The sequence below is a fragment of the Eptesicus fuscus genome, chromosome 20 (genome assembly GCF_027574615.1).
Source record: "Eptesicus fuscus isolate TK198812 chromosome 20, DD_ASM_mEF_20220401, whole genome shotgun sequence".
Lineage (NCBI taxonomy): Eukaryota > Metazoa > Chordata > Mammalia > Chiroptera > Vespertilionidae > Eptesicus > Eptesicus fuscus.
Window position 1 is genome coordinate 20,448,789 of NC_072492.1, and position 17,310 is coordinate 20,466,098.

Below are 17,310 nucleotides of genomic sequence, written 5' to 3' on the forward strand. Positions count from 1 at the left end.
CTTTGGACTTCATTGACATTTAGATATGATTTATTATTTAGGGAATGAACTTTGTTGACAAATGGTAATACATTGATAATAAAATCAATGCTCTATTTTCCCCTTCTCATTTTAAGATGTAACCTAGATCATTGGCACCATGGAACTTGTAAGAAGTGAATTTGACCAAGAGCAGGACTACCTAGGGAGTTACGCAGAAATTACCAATGCCTGCAGCTCACCCCATTCCAATTGAATCAGAAGGAGGGGGTGGGAATAGGCATTGGCGAATTTTTTAAACTCCAGGTGATTCTGATACACAACCAGGATGAGAATTGTCAAGAAGGGAGAGTAAGATTGTGGTTATACAAAATATGTAAAATATTTTCCTAAATGGCTAGCATATTGCCCAAAATAAATGATCAATAAGGAATGTGATTTTTAAAATGTGGCCTGGTATTTAATTAGTATGCCCTCTGTCAAGTTCAGTAGATAGTTGGGAAATCTCTCAAACCAACTTTTGTAATATGTTTAATTGAAGATAGAAGTATTTACTTAAATGTAAGTCATTATTTTACTTGAATGCAGTTTCTTAAAATGTTAAACATGCTCTGGCCAGTGTGGTTCAATTGGTTGAGCATTGTCCTGTGCAACAAAAGGTTGCCAGTTTGATTCCCAGTCAGGGCAGATGCCCATTTTGGGTTTGGTCCCTGGTCAGGGTGTGTACAGGAGAAAACTGATCAGTGTTTCTCACATTGATGTTTCTCTCTCTCTCCCTTCCCTTCCTCTCTAAAAAAAAAAAATCAATAAAAACATATTTTTAAAGGCTAAATATTTACCAAAAGAAGCCTGTTATCCAAATTAACACACACATACACACCTTTTTTTTTTCTTATATCCCATTGATAGTAAAAAAAATGAAATTGGCCCTTTATTAGGCCACTTGGCATCCTTGAAGTTGAAAAAATAAATCAACTTTTGGATATTTGCTACAAATAATCCAAAGAGCAATATTTATAGACCTAGAGGCCTGTTGCACAAAGATTCGTGTAAGAATAGGCCTTCCTTCTCCTGGCTTCGCTCCTGGCCGCCTGGGAGCCTGCAAATCCTCACTCCCTGCTGGAGCGCCACTCCTGTAGCTCCCTCTGCCTCCCGCCCTCCTCCTCATAGCAGGCATCCTGCCCCGCCCAGCCGCCCTGCACCTGCATATGCAAATTAACCCACCATCTTGTTGGATTAATTTGCATACACACTTCTGATTGGCTGATGGGCGCTGTGGTGGTATTGTCAATTTGCATGTTTCTCTTTTATTAGTGTAGATAGAGATATGTTACACTTAAGCAGTAAGATATGCTTTACATTTATAGGGAGTCTTCTATTGTGGCCATAATCTCATCTGTTTCAATTGTGCTTTACATGTGTTCTCTCAGATAGTAAAGTGAATGCAAATATACATAGTCAGTTTTATTCTAACAAAGTCTTAATTTATTATACAAAATTAAAAGTTTTAATTAAATATTTATAGTAGAAAAACATTTTCTTTATGTGTGTCATATATAAAGATGAAAACATCTAGCACAAAATTAGCTGTGTTGATTTAAGAGCTGGTATGGATTTTGTCACATTTAGCAAAGAAGGTACCATTAAACTATACAGTTAGGAATTTGAATTCTATTAGATGTTGAAGCATATATTTGCCTCTAAGGACACAGTAAAACTATTCAAAGTTTACTTATATTCAAAGATCATCTAACTACTTTTGCTGAACAAGAAATATTTAATTGTCAACTTCTACTTCTATTAGTTTCTTCAGTTTCTCTTTAAAATCTTCCTTACATTTTTGGTTGTTTTATTATTTGCTTTTTAAAATATTCAGTGTCAGGACAGAAGAACACAGTTTAAGTAATTAAGTAAGCAGGCATACTTCTCCCCTTCTCACCTGCTTAATTCTGAATTGCAAGGCCTGTAGTGTAAAATTTTAGACCATCAGACCAACATGTTGACATTAAATATCAAACTGATTTCATTTTTACTTCCTAACATTTCCCATTGCTACTTTGCATTTTTCTTCACTAAAGCATCTGTTAGTTAGTGAGTTTTCCAGTTCCTTCTTCATCTTTTTTTTCCCTTGTAGCTGTGAGCACTCCAGCAGATTGCATCATTAGGTTGGGCCCTGTGAGCTGTTTTGCTCTGTTCCAAGTGTCTGATTCAGCAGGCCATAGACCGCTGCTTGCCAGAAAATCGCCATTGCTTCGAGGCTGGCGCTTGCCTGCTTGTTTTGATCGTCTGAGAGATGAGACTTTGTTTGCCAGAATTACCGTGGATAGAAATAGAAGGGTGCAGATAAGAAAAAGCACTGCAATTATAATTAAGCAAACCAGCATAGCCATTTTGTTGTTGTTTTCCTCACAGACTTCTTTTTTGAAAATTTCACTGTGACTTTTGCTTGTGTTTTCGATGCTCTGTAATGTCGGAGCACTGTTCCTAGCAACCGAAGGTGTATAAAGCTCCAGTTCAGATTTAGGGGTGAAAGATGTGATGTGAGGCGATGCTGCCATTTCAGGCATGTTTGTAGAATTGCTCCTTTTATCTACTTTAGGAGTTGTAGAGTTTGTGTTACTGTTTTCATTTTGATTTCTGCCTATCTTATTTTGAATATCTGGAACCCGAACAGTAGTGTTGTTAGCCCCCAGATGGGTATAGTTTGTTCTTGTTCCAGGAGACAAAGAAAAAACTGTTGTCATCAGAAAGGCAAGATACAGATAATGACCTGTGTGTTTCATGTCCGTGATAATGCGGGTAACCTGTTGGGGATAGAAATATAATTTGAGAATTTGTAAAAGAGTTATTGTTTCTGATTTTGGTAATTGCATTAAAAGATAGACAGCTGATATGTTACAAGTAAGCGGCAAACTCATGCCTAACATTTGCAATTCCTTCTCAACCAGTATTTTTTTCTATTAGGCTGTATATAAAGAAACAATTTTTATTTCTGTTCTTCTTTTAATTGAATACCATGGTTTTATATTTTCTCCCTCTTAAAGCATGCTAGACTTCAGCTTTGAGTCATATACTTCTGCTTTTTTTTTTTTTTTGATTCCTCCCCCATTTAAGGATCCTTTTTTGCAGAAACTCCCCACCTTCTAACAAATGTGTCATCAGTCTTTATAGTAAAGGAGAAATGTGGCCTTAGGCATTTTGCTTCATGCATGAAAATAAAATGCAAGTAGCTTTTTTTTTCCTGGTCAGGAAAGGGGAAATGTGGTAGCAACCAAAAGAAAATGGACTTCAAATAGGAGTTGAGGGTGGGTATTTTTTTTTTTTCCTTCTTGGGTATTTATCTTGAAGCTTAGAATAAAGCTGGTACTTAGAAATATATCCCCAGGATTTGTGAAAGCAATTTTATGGTGGTGGTTCTCTCTTTTCACCTCTAGATCCCCTGACTGACTGTGGCTTTCTGAAAGCAAAGGCCAAAGGCATGTCAGTTTTCTCAGCCTAAAAATCTGGCATTATAAGAAAAAGAGGCAGAACTCTTCTGAATAATCTCAAAAGTTTAACAAAAGTTATTCACTTTTTAAAAAATTTCTTTATTGATTAAGGTATTACATATGTATCCTCATCCCTCCATTAAAGTTATTGACTTTTTAATATTATTTATGCCTAGCATTTTTTCTGTGAACATTTTGACATAATTTTTAAAAAATAACATATACAATAAAATAAAAAGAAATAGAGCCTCAGGATCATGGGATTTTAGACTGAAGTGAGAAGTCAAGGCAGATGGTAAGCATCTCAGCATATAAGTAAAAAGGTTGCATTTCAGTTTTGACTCTGAGCTCCCTGGGAGCCAGTACAAAGAGGGGACAAGACTGTTCTAATTCTCATTATCCACCATAGAATTGATGATTTAAATAGAACTGGTATATCTGTTCAGGGACTGGTAAACCAGAAAGACTTACCACCATTATTGAACTATCTCTTTTATAATAATATTCCAATTTGTTGGAGCTTACTTTTATGACACTGTTTTATTGTTAGCATTCATTTAAGAGAACTAGAAAAAAACTAGATTATTCTCCTTTTTTAATGCAGCTTTGATTCCATAGATCTAGGAGGGACCTAAAATTCTTCATTTCTGACCCAACTCCTAAGCAACATAGGTGCTACTGCTAGTCAGTTTCACAGTTTTATAAGAAGTAGTTTATAAGAAGTAGCTTATAATAAATGATGCTAACTGGAAATTAGCCTCTGAAATATTATCACCTATTAATAGTAGGGAGGAAAAAACTTTTATGTGCTCTAGAATTAAGATTACTTTTTGGATTATGACCTTTAATAAACAGTGAAAGATATGTTGCATTGACTTCTACATAATAATGTTCAGCTTCATTTTTAAGTTGAATGGTATAAATCTTTATGATTCTTTCACAGAGAAATACTTTAAATTGGGTTAGCAAGCAATTTCTATCCTTTTATACTAGACTGGCCATCTGCATAGATGGTAAAATAATATAAAGTGGGTTGTTATTGTCTCATTAGTTTGTTAACAATGTAGTACGCATCCTAGCGTTCGCACACATTTAACAGTGCTTACCACGGGATGGATAATGGGCCTGCTGTTGATTGTCTTCAGCCAGATGTGCTGTCATCCCCAAATAAACAAACTGTTAACAAAATGAGACTTTCTCTTATCCTTACAGGTTCCCAAGGATAGAGGACTGTCTCTATAGCCCTAATTTAAATCAAAAGTGTGTGTGTGTGTGTGTGTGTGTGTGTGTGTGTGTGTGTGTTTAATCTCTGGTCATTTTCAATAACATGTATAATGCCTAAGCATTAATAATAAGAAATTTTCTTTTGTTAAGCTTTTTTTCATAACCAAACTTTCCAATTGACTGTAGAGTTTAAACTCAGATCCTTCCTTATTCTAATTTAAAACTCTATAGTGATAATAAATCTTTCTCATTTCTAACTTAAGTTTTACCTAATAGGACAGAAAAAAACAGCATATATTTTCCATCACTTACGATTTTACTTTGTTAGTAAGAGTCTTAGGTACTATTTGAAGCACTTCCTCAAACACAAATCTGTACAAAGTTATAAGTAAAAGGCATAAGAAAAGCCATTTATTTATTACCTACCTTGCAAAATGGTTGGCCAAAATCTGATTATAACCTTATTTTAATAAGCCACTTCTTTTCTTGTCTTTAAGCACAGCTTGCAAGTAATATAAAGCAGAACAGACTTGGAGAAATATGAATGTTAAAGTAAATCTGAAGCAAAAAAGGGCATGTACAGCTAGCTTTCCACTTTTCGAACCAAACCACAGATGATGACACATTTCCTTTTCTCTGCAACTAAAGCACATGTCACAGGGGAAAAAAACACCAGAATCTCTAACTTGTCTAGTTGGCCACTGGCATGACAGGAGGCTTTGTGGAACAAATCCCGCCTACAGGGCAGGGAGGGTTTTCCTCTTAATGTCTTTTATGCCTGCTTTACATGCTTTTGGATGACATATTAGTATCATTCCAAAGAAGATGAAATGGCATTTTCCCTGCAGCATTAAAATCATCTCTAAAAATTTTATTTGTATGCACAGATTGATTTGATAAATGAGTTTGGAGACCTGAGGTATTGGTCAAATAATAGAAACAGTGATATACATAACCCACATCTCAAATTATGGAACTGCAACGATTTGAGAAAGTACGTAGTAAATTTAGATTATATAGGTCAGAACATGTTTTTGTGTGGTTTAGTGTGTATACACACACACAAACATAGTCTCTCTGTCTGTCTCTGTCTCTCTCCGCTCCCCCCTTCTCTTTCTCTCCTTCCTCCTCAAATGTCCTTTCATCACCTCATTTTTCTCCCATAAGTGGCTGCCCCCTCATGATCTCTTTGTTTTTGTTCATGATAGCAACATTCTTTGTCATCTCAGAGGCTTGTTATATAGCAAGTCCTTTTAATTCAAGTCCTTTCTTATAGCCCTGATCTGACCTAAGACAATGTTGATTCTTTCTTTATATTCTTAGATAAGTTTCTTTTTTATGATCACCATAGTACAGTCTTGAGCCACATAATGACAGGTCACATATACAATGGTGATCCCATTAAAATACATAATGGAGCTGATAAATTTCTATTGCCACTAGTAGCCATGGTAACATCATAGCACAACACATTACTCACGTGTTTGTGGTGATGCTGGTGTAAACAGACCTACAGCACTGCCAGTCATATAAAAATATAGCTCATACAATTACAGTATTAGGCCATACCATCTAGGTTTGTGTAAGTGCACTCTGATGTTTGCACAACGACAAAATCGAACGTTTCCCTATATCGTTAAGTGGCGCATGACTGTATTTTATATCCTTATTAGGCCACTAGCATTCCCGTTGCAGGAAGAATCCTGCAATAGGGTTTCCTGCTGCACTCTACCCCGCCCCTCCTGCTCTCCTCCCTTCTCCCCCGCCCCGCCTTCTCTGCCAGCCCGCCTGCTTTTCTCCCTTCTCCGCCAGCCTGCCTGCTTTTCTCCCTTCTCCGCCAGCCTGCCTGCTCTCCTCCCTTCTCCTCCCCCCCAGCTTGCTTGCTTCTCCGCAACTTTGCTCCCTTCTGCAGCTCTTGGCTTCTTTCTATGCTGTCTTGATATGCAAATTAACCACCATCTTGGTTGGGGCAATTTGCATACTTGTCCTGATTGGTTGGTGGGCGTGGCTTGGCTGGTGTGCGTAGCGAAGGTGCGGTCAATTTGCATATTTGTCTATTATTAGGTAGGCTATCTAGAGTACTACAATATCTTTTTTACTAGCCCTGACTCCTTTATATATTTTGTATATTACTTCCTTTGATCATATCACCCCTTTCTTTCAAAAAATAGAGTTGAATAACTCCTTAACACCTACAGCAATTGTTCAGAAATGTTCATACAAATAAACATCAGATGAGAGGGGTTTTTTAAATACAGTGAAAACTGCCAGGCCCCACTTCATAGATTTATATGTACTAGTAGGTCTGGGCTGAGACCAGGAACCTGCATTTTTTATCAGGCACCGCAGCTGATTCTCATGCTGGTGTGACACTCTGAAGAATACTGAGCTCTTAGGAGAAAACCTGAGCCCCTTAGGTGAACAATTTTGGTCCCTTCACAATTTAGCTGTTATGTATTTTTCCAACTTTATCTTTTAAAACTTCTCTGTGTGAATCCTCCATTCTAGCTAAACTAGCTGACTGTTGGCCTCAACATTCCTAGTTACCTGTCTCTTTTCCTCTTTACCTCTCTCCATGAGGTCTGCCAGTCCCTCCTCTTGTTGAGTTTGAAGTTCCTCCCATCCACGTCAGCTGGTGTGCCTTCTAAGTAGCTTTCACTGACTGCCCAGTTTGTATTGACCTTTCCCTCTTCTGAACTTAATAGCACTATTTTTCTGTGCAGTTCCTTTGATAATTGATTATATAGTACCTCATACCTTTTCTTTGATCTTGATGTTTTTAATTTTTTGAAATATATTTTTATTGATTTCAGAGAGGAAGGGAGAGAGAGTTGGAAACATCAGTGATGAGAGAGAATCATTGATTAGCTGCCTCCTGCAGGGCCCCTGCTGGGGATCGAGCCCAAAACCCTGGCATGTGCCCTAACCAGGAATCGAACTGTGACCTACTGGTTCACAGATTGATGCTCAACCACTGAGATACACTAGCTGGCCTCTTTTATTTCAAAATCATATAACTTGTCCCATTTTTATCTTACTTCCTTCCAACAAGATTAAAAGCTCTGAGGTGAGGATATTCATCTTAGCCTAGATTGTAGTAGTACTACCAGAGTCATCAAGTATGGAACATTGGGCCAAAGTTCATATAGGTTGTTTTGATTGAAATTCTAGTACTGTGTTCTTCAGGGCTTTCTGTTAGTCCTGAACTTGGCTGTTCACATTGTTTAGCATTATTTTTAGTATAAGCAACATATAACCTAATATGGTTGGCTTAATTTTTTGTAAAAAAATGGAACTTATTGGCTCATACAACTGAATAGTCCAGGGATAAATTTGATCCCAGGAGAGGCTTTATCTAGGACTCAAATGAAAGGCCAGGGCCCCAGTTTCTTTATTTCTCTGCTCCGTATCTTCAGTTTTAGGCATGCTTTTCTTCAGATCTCAAGATATGAGCTAACAACTCCCAGGGCTCTGTGTCCCCTTGTTTATAAGTCTAAATTTCCAGCAGTTTAAACTGCAATGTCTGAATTGGGCCTCTTTGGCTCTGGTTGTCCTAATTTGAGTCATATCACGACTGAACCATTCTCTCTGGCCAAGATAGGATAAATGAGTTCACAAAACTATTCAGTTCACTCTAGGGCTCCAAGTGGGTCATTCCCACCCAGACTGTTCACCTGGGAAGTTTGGTGGGCCTGGAGGCAACTAACCAATGTTCACTGCCCTCTTCCTTGATTGACTGTGATGGACAAGTTTGTTGTTACTGACATTGCTCCAAGTTTTCGAATTGGAGATTTGTCCCTTCTGTTTTACCTCAGCATTATTTCTCAATGTCTAAAGAACAACTGATTTAGAAAAAGGATCCAGCCCTGACCAGGTGGCTCAGATGGTTGGAGCATCATCCCGTGCACCTAGGTTGTGACTTTGATCCCTGGTTGAGGCATACACAGGAGCAACCAGTCGCTATTTCTCTCTCACATCAATGTTCTCTCTCTCTCTCCCTCTCACACTTCCTTCCTCCCTCCCTCCCACTTCCTCCCTCTCTTCCTCTTTTTTGATAGTCAATAAAAACATATCCAGCCCTAACTGGTTTGGCTCAGTGGATAGAGCGTCGGCCTGCGGACTGAAGGGTCCCAGGTTCGATTCTGGTCAAGGGCATGTACTTTGGTTGCAGGTACATCTCCAGTAGGGGATCTGCAGGAGGCAGCTGATTGATGTTTCTCTCTCATCAGTGTTTCTAACTCTCTATCTCTCTCCCTTCCTCTCTGTAAAATATCAATAAAATATATTTTAAAAAAACACACACACATCCAAACATATCCTTGGGTTAGGATTAATAAAAGGATCTAAACTTTGTATAATTTTTGTATTATTGTTAGTTTTCTCTAGAAAGCTAATCAGAAAATAAAGTAATAAAATAGTAGCATCTATGTATCTATTCAGAACTCTGTTAACAATCTGTGTCTTTTTTTTTTTGGTCATCTTCCTTAGGTTCAAAACTGGTCAAATCAATGGTGATTTGCTAATATACCACGTCTTGCTGACTTTAAAGCCATATTATGCAAAGCCATATGAAATTGTAGTGGACCTTACCCATACTGGGCCGAGCAATCGCTTTAAAACGGACTTTCTCTCTAAGTGGTTTGTTGTTTTTCCTGGCTTTGCTTATGACAATGTCTCTGCAGTTTATATCTATAACTGTAACTCCTGGGTCAGGGAGTACACCAAGTATCACGAGCGGCTGCTGACAGGCCTCAAAGGTAGCAAAAGGCTCATTTTCATAGACTGTCCTGGGAAACTGGCTGAGCACATAGAGCACGAACAGCAGAAGCTACCCGCTGCCACCTTGGCGTTAGAAGAGGACCTGAAGGTGTTCCACAATGCTCTCAGGCTGGCTCACAAAGACACCAAGGTTTCTATCAAAGTAAGTGTCACTCTGTGTTAGCTTCGCCGCCTTTCTTGACTAACCAGACTGTATGCTGGCCTTCCTACGTGTCCCTGTGGTACTGTAACAAATGTAAAGTAAGTCCAGAGAGAGAACTAAGCTTTCTGTCTTCATGGAGTCCTGTGGATGATACAAGATGTGTACACTTAGTTCTGTTCTAGGTTGGGTTGGAGGCAGGCGAGTGTTGTAGAGAAGGCAATTTGCTCTGTATCAGTCAGATGGCACAAATGTGTGGAAATTATCTAGTGAGAATTCTGAATATGGCATGCTTTTTGCAGAATAAGGAACATGAACTTTCAGGATAAAATCAGTAATTGTCTATAGTATTCTTTTTTTTTAAAATCTATTTTATTGATTTTTTACAGAGAGGAAGAGAGAGGGATAGAGAGTTAGAAACATCGATGAGAGAGAAACATCGATCAGCTGCCTCTTGCACACCCCCTACTGGGGATGTGCCCGCAACCAAGGTACATGCCCTTGACCGGAATCAAACCTGGGACCCTGGAGTCCGCAGGCCGACGCTCTATCCACTGAGCCAAACCGGTTTCGGCGTGTCTATAGTATTCTTGACCTCTTTTTAAAAACAAATTAATTTTTTCTGGTGTTTTTAGTCTCTTTGAGAGCATTTGTTACAATAATGATTTGAATATGTAATGGTGGTAACTCTTTCTTATATGGCAAACATAATATTTTGGTTGGTTGGTTGGTTTGGGGCCTCTTACAATTCAGCATAATGGAATTTAATTCTTCTTCACTCCACCCCCTCACCATCACTTTCCAGGTTGGTTCTACTGCTGTTCAGGTAACCTCAGCAGAGCGAACAAAAGTCCTGGGGCAGTCCGTCTTTCTCAATGATATCTATTATGCTTCGGAAATTGAAGAAATCTGCCTAGTGGATGAGAACCAGTTCACCTTAACCATTGCAAACCAGGGCACACCGCTCACCTTCATGCACCAGGAGTGTGATGCCATTGTCCAGTCTATCATTCACATCCGGACGCGCTGGGAGCTGTCGCAGCCGGATTCTATCCCCCAGCACACCAAGATTCGGCCAAAAGATGTCCCTGGGACGCTGCTCAATATCGCATTACTTAATTTAGGCAGTTCAGATCCTAGTTTACGGTAAGTTATTTTAAAAATTCACTTCAACTTTATTCAGGGTTTATTGCTTTTAAAATGAACCATTTAGTAAGCTGTTAAAGCAGCCTCTACCCTAATACTGTAAACTGGGAGGTATGCTGTGTTGGTTAACCAGCATGACCTCATCAAGCTGTGGCGTATTCACATGAACTGTGGAATTCCAAATGGGGTGATTCACACTAAACCAATATATGTTCTTTGTCCAGGAAACTTTCATCCGCAACAGACAACGTAGCAGTTTTTGGGGGTTTTCCCCGAAATTTGTTTTTTATTAAGTCTACTCCTAAATTAAGTTTCCCTCCTCTGAGTATTCTAATTAAGTTTTCCCATGTTCAACATATATCACTATTAAGGTCCCTCGCAGTTAAATTTGATTATCATTGTTTGCAAAGGAAGGCTTAATGTTCAATAACTCCAATAATAACATTGTTGCATATTTTCCATCTATGTGACATTTAACAAAATTCTTGAAAGAAATCTTAAAATAAATATAGATGTCATCTGAGCAGAGATAATTGATTCTGTTTAGGCTTAATAATCTGGACACAAATCAGAAAAGAGCATGGTCTATGGAGTCAGTAGATTTGGTTTATTTATTTTTTTAATATATATTTATTGATTTCAGAAAGGAAGGGAGAGGGAGAGAGAGATAGAAACATCAATGATGAGAGAGAATCGGCTGCCTCCTGCACAGCCCACACTGGGGATCGAACCCACAACGTGGGCATGTGCCCTTGATGGGAATCAAACCCAGGATCCTTCAGTCCATAGGCCGATGCTCTATCCACTGAGCCAAATTAGCTAGGGCTCAGTAGATTTGGTTTAAATATAGATCTATTATGTATGACTTTAGGCAAAGGACTGAACCTGAGCTCAAGTTTCCTCATTTTTAAAATAAAGTAACAATGTCGTCCTTATCCTATATAATAAAAGGCTAATATGCAAATTGACTGAATGGTAGAACAACCGGTTGCTGTGATGCTCACTGACCACCGGGGGGCAGAAGCTCAATGCAGGAGCTGCCCCCTGGTGTTCAGTGTGTTCCCACAGGGGGAATGCTGCTCAGCCAGAAGCCGGGCTCATGGCTGGCAAGTGCAGCAGCGGTAGCCTCTCCCGCCTCTATGGCAGCACTAAGGATGTCCAGCTGCCAGCTTAGGCCCACTAAGCCGACATTCGGACATCCCCTGAGGGCTCCCAGACTGCAAGAAGGCACAGGCCGGGCTGAGGGGACCCACCCCACCCACCCCCGAGTGCACGATTTCGTGCACTGGGCCTCTAGTATACTTATAAATGTTTAATAGTATGTCACATAGTATAATATAGCCCCTAGCAAATACTTTGTGCTTAGTAAATATTATTTCCTCCCAACTTCCCCACCCTCCTACTCCTCCAACCCTGTGTGTGTCTCTTTGTACTCCTTCCTCTTTTCCAATCTCCATTTCATGTTAGGATAATTTTTTCTCCCAAGTCTCTTGAGACTGTCAAGGTTTTTATATATATAAATTCTTAGCTTCAGAAAATCTTCCCTAGGATATAACATAGCCCAGGTTTTATAAGTGGACCTTTTAGGATTCCAGATCTACCTATTTAAAATGGAAAAATATCAAGATTTCTTTACGTGGGTGGGTCTCATGGGGGTCCATGAACTCTCAGAAATTATACACAAGACTTTGTGTATTCTTTGCTCTTATTATCTCAGAGAAGTCTGACACCTACGCCCAAGTTGAGGGACCCCAGTTTCTTTTATTTTAGAAAGAGAGAGGGAGGGAGAGAGAGAGAAATATCACTTTGTTCCACTTATTTATGCATTTATTGGTTGTTTCTTGTATATGCCCTGACCAGGGATCAAACCGGCAACCTTGGTGTATCCGGATGACGCTCTAATCAGCTGAGCTACCTGGCCAGGGCCAGGACCTTAGTTCTTTATTGCTGTTGAAATATGCAGAGAGTAGCCCTAGCCGGTTTGGCTCAGTGGATAGAGCGTCGGCCTGTGGACTGAAGGGTCCCCGGTTCGATTACGGTCAGGGACACATGCCCGGGTTGTGGGCTCGACCCCAGTAGGGGTCGTGCAGGAGGCAGCCAATCAGTGATTCTCTCTCATCATTGATGTTTCTATCTCTTTCTCCTCCCTTCCTCTCTGAAATCAATAAAAATATGCTAAAAAAAGAAAAAGAAATATGCAGAGTAGTCAATATCAAAATGATATAGCTCAGAATTCCTAGGAGTTAGTAAGAGATAAATAAACTTAGAAACAATAATCTTAATATTCTCATTTTGGGAAAATGGAGCTATGTGTATGCCTTTAATATCTAATTCAAAGTTCCTCATCCAAGAGTGCTACTTAACAATCTTTTAAAAATCATTTGCTTGGTAAACCTGTATTCTTCTCCTGTGAAAAACAGCACGGTGACAGCTTCTGCTTTTTGCCGAAGCATGTCATGCCAGAGAAAATGCCTTCTGGCAGACTTAAACTTTAGCAGCTTTTTCCTCCCTGTGTGTCTATTGCATAAATATATTAGTATGATGAAAGTTCAGAGGTAAGGAAAACCTGAAAATTACTGAGCAATCAAACCATTTCTTTTGCTCTATAGGAGAGAAAAATTAAAATTTAAAAATAAATCTGAGTTTTTTTAGCTGTCTCCTAATTGTTTAAATCTATTTTCAGACATTTATACAGGAATTTTTTTGTTCTAATGAAATCTGGATATATATATATATATATAGATATTAAGCTTTTTGTTTATTTTGTTTTTAGTTGTTATGTGGAAGGAGTTCATGGAAGAATAGAGGGGGACTTGATTATGATAAAAAAAATTTGTATAACTTGTAGGACACCCAGGAAGAGATTCAGTAGGTGCCAATTAAATATTTTAGCATTTTAATATGATGAGGGGCCATTTCATTTGCCTTCTTATGACCCGCATTATAATTGGATCTAGCAGGAGGAGGAACCACAATTTGAGTTCCAGCTTCAATGAATATGCAATACGCCTTACTCCTTCTTTCTGTTAATCATAAACCATTCATATTTTACGTCACAGTGAGATGTCTTTTAGGAAGGCCTTATCCTCACCTGCCTTAGGAGCCTCAGAGTGCTCTTCTGGTTATGTCAAGAGTTTCCCTTTGGGGAGGCAGGGGAAGGTGGGTGGGAAGAGATACAAGAATTTGTACGCATATATGCATAACCCATGGACGCAGCCGATGGGATGGTGAGGACCTTAGGGTGGAGGGGATGGGAGCGGGCTGGAAGAGGTTAATGGGGGGAAAGGAGGACCTATGTAATACTTTCAACAATAAAGATTTAAAATTTTTAAAATAAAAATAAATATAAAAGACTCTCCCTTTCAAAAAAATCCCTGAGTGATCAAGGGGTATTTTGGTTTTACTATAGAATCATAACAACTCTAATTGATCATAAAATTTAAAAATTGTTGATTATGCTTTATAATAAAATCACAAGTTGTATGTTATGAAAAAATTTTGGAATTATAAGAAAAAATAAGTTTTAAAACAACTTCTTTTGTGTTTTCTCCTAGGTCAGCTGCCTATAATCTTCTGTGTGCCTTAACCTGTACCTTTAATTTAAAAATCGAGGGTCAGTTACTAGAGACGTCAGGTTTATGTATCCCTGCCAACAACACCCTCTTTATTGTCTCCATTAGTAAGACGCTGGCCGCCAATGAGCCACACCTCACCTTAGAATTTTTGGAAGAGTGTATTTCTGGATTTAGCAAATCTAGTAAGTAATGACAATTTCCTTTAATGTGTTAACAATGATTCTAAGAAAATTCAAAGAAAACCCTTTCATTTCAGGAGTTACCAGTGAAATTTGTAATTGATTATGTTTTTACCTCTTTACCTCTTCTAATTTTTCACCTGTGGTACTCTGTAACTGAAGGAACTCCGAAGGGACTTTCTGGCATACCACACTGACAGATCTACTAAAGTTCTGGCAATAAATCAAGGTGGCAAAATTTTGATACCTCACAAAGTATTTTTCACAACATGCTTCAGTTTAATTAGCTTCAGCATTTCTCTTCTTAGATTATTCCAAATTAGTAAAGCATCTACATTGTCTCCTTGATTTAGGGAAATATTTTCTCTTTTCTTCAGCTTAACTTTGAACTGTGATTTTATTGTTCATGTACAGTTTCTGGAGAGTGCAGTGTACATAATGCAGGTCCAGGGTCAACTCCTGACTTGGCTTCAATAAGTCTCATGGATTTAGCATCTACTCTTCACATCTGTCCTTCTTCATACCCTACAGTAGTATAAATGTTGCTGTTCTCCCAGCTTACTTTTTTTCCCTTTCTCCATAATACATAAGACCTGTTTTTCTGCATTTAAACACATTTCTTGATTGTTCTGCATTGGACAATTGAGAGCTTTGACAGTTTATCAAAATCAGGCCACTATTTTTTGTATAATAATGAATGTAGGAATGTAACCCTAAAAAGAAAATGTGTAAGACAAAACAAGAAAAGTGTAAAGCTTTATTGAGAAATATTAATATATGAAGAGATTTGAGTGAACAGTCATACTGTGTTCCTGAATGAATAATTCTTTTTTCTTAAATATATTTTTATTGATTTTTTACAGAGAGGAAGGGAAAGGGACAGAGAGTTAGAAACATCGATGATAGAGAAACATTGATCAGCTGCCTCCTGCACACCCCCCACTGGGGATGTGCCCACAACCAAGGCACATGCCCTTGACCGGAATCAAACCTGGGACCCTTGAGTCCGCAGGCCGACGCTCTATCCACTGAGCCAAACCAGTTAGGGCCTGAATGAATAATTCTTCCCAGATTATTATAAATTCAAGGCAATCCAGTCAAAATTCTATGAGATTTGAGGGTAAAAAATGAGTTCAAATTTTAAATTTTTATAAATTTTCCTTGAAAGTACAAACAATAAAGGACTGATTAAATTGTTGGATCTCCATGTAATGGAATAATATGAAGCCATAAAAAATGTTTTGAGTACAGAATTTCAGTTTGGGAAGATGAAAAATTTCTGGAGATGGATGGTGATGATGGTTGTATAACAATGTGAATGCACTTACTACATAAGTGTACACTGAACTGTGTACACTTAAAAATGGTAAATTTTATGTTGCATATATTTACCACAGTAATAAAGTGGGGGATTTTACATGAAGTATATAAAGAAATTTTTGTACTATTTTTATATATTTTCATAAGTCTTAAGTTTTTGTGGAGGAGTTGTACACATAAGTGTACCTTTTACCCCTATCCCCTCCGATCCTGTGTTTTAAAATAATTTAAAATATTATTATTTAAAATAATTTTTATTTACTTTTCATTGGCCATCTGTGCTAATAGCATATTTTCTTCCCCAGGTATTGAATTGAAACACCTTTGTTTAGAATACATGACTCCATGGCTGTCAAATCTTGTCCGATTTTGTAAGCACAATGATGATGCCAAACGACAAAGAGTCACTGCTATTCTTGATAAGCTGATAACAATGACCATAAATGAGAAACAGATGTACCCATCTATTCAAGCAAAAATATGGGGGAGCCTTGGGCAGGTATTGAGTTTGCTTAAATTTTATCTGGTACCTCCTTTGTGCAGATATTTGGTACCCAATTTATGCAAAGCACTGTTCTAGGTACAGCTGTAGGAAAACAGTCCCCTCTATCAAAAAGCATACAGACACCCACCAACTTCTTGGTCTGGTTCAAAACTATAAATGTCTAATGCATATCTCAGAGCCAAAGAAAAACGAGTTATTTTAGCACTCTTCTCCATGGCATAATTCTATACAATTTAACTATAAAAATGTTGCTACTAGTAAATAGTGCTTTATGATATCCTCTGCTTACATACCATTGGTGTCAGTGAATGTTTCTTGATGATGGGACAACTGCTTTTATTTATAGTTCTAGCATAGAGCACCAGTATTAAAATACAGAATATAATGTAACATTTCACTTTTTATCTGTCAAGAATTATGTATGTCATTTCTTCAAAGGAATCACTTAGGGAAGCTATTCCCTTACTCAAACAATGCTGCGACTCCTCTAAATAATTGTGACCTTGGAACCAGTTCTGTAGCCCTACAGAACATCTCGGTGCTTGATGTCATCTCTATATCAGTGATGGCGAACCTATGACACGCGTGTCAGCACTGACACGCGTAGCCATTTCTGATGACACGCGGCCGCATGCCGAGGATGAAACATTTGCTGCTCCTGAGGATGAAACATTTGCGACTAGAGTCTTGGAGTTAGGTTTTTCCTCAAAGTGACACACTACCCGAGTTATGCTCAGTTTTTTGGCGAAGTTTGACACACCAAGCTCAAAAGGTTGCCCATCACTGTCCTATATTGTAAAACAACTGCATTTTATATTGATCATACATTGTCTTAGAAGAGAACAGAGATGCTTTGCAAGTAATAATAATATAGAGAGATTTAAAATTTTTGAATTCTAGTTTCTTAATTTCTGAAGGAATGAAGTGAATATCTTCATCCTTTTCTGGGTATTTTATGATAAAGTACACTTACTGA

General features: G+C 38.2%; 2 protein-coding genes across 3 annotated transcripts in view; one reads left to right on the top strand and one right to left on the bottom strand.

Annotated features, from left to right (window-relative positions):
- Positions 1 to 17,310, top strand: part of NF1 (neurofibromin 1) — a 237,669-nt gene that overhangs the window by 186,550 nt on the left and 33,809 nt on the right. For both annotated transcript variants that reach the window (XM_008147785.3, XM_008147786.3), the window contains 4 exons: positions 9,180 to 9,612; positions 10,415 to 10,755; positions 14,310 to 14,512; positions 16,135 to 16,328. In XM_008147785.3, the coding sequence (XP_008146007.1) occupies positions 9,180 to 9,612; positions 10,415 to 10,755; positions 14,310 to 14,512; positions 16,135 to 16,328 (1,171 nt within the window). The remainder of the gene's footprint in view (positions 1 to 9,179; positions 9,613 to 10,414; positions 10,756 to 14,309; positions 14,513 to 16,134; positions 16,329 to 17,310) is intronic.
- Positions 1,298 to 5,179, bottom strand: EVI2A (ecotropic viral integration site 2A). The gene is made up of 2 exons (XM_008147906.3): positions 5,118 to 5,179; positions 1,298 to 2,783 (listed from the first exon to the last, which is right to left on the bottom strand). Exon 2 carries the CDS (start codon positions 2,760 to 2,762, stop codon positions 2,064 to 2,066), a length of 699 nt encoding a protein of 232 aa, XP_008146128.3. The 5' UTR covers positions 2,763 to 2,783; positions 5,118 to 5,179; the 3' UTR covers positions 1,298 to 2,063.

Bases quoted from the DNA above. Each gene is read 5' to 3' on its own strand.
- EVI2A (XM_008147906.3), bottom strand. From the start codon at position 2,762: ATGAAACACACAGGTCATTATCTGTATCTTGCCTTTCTGATGACAACA.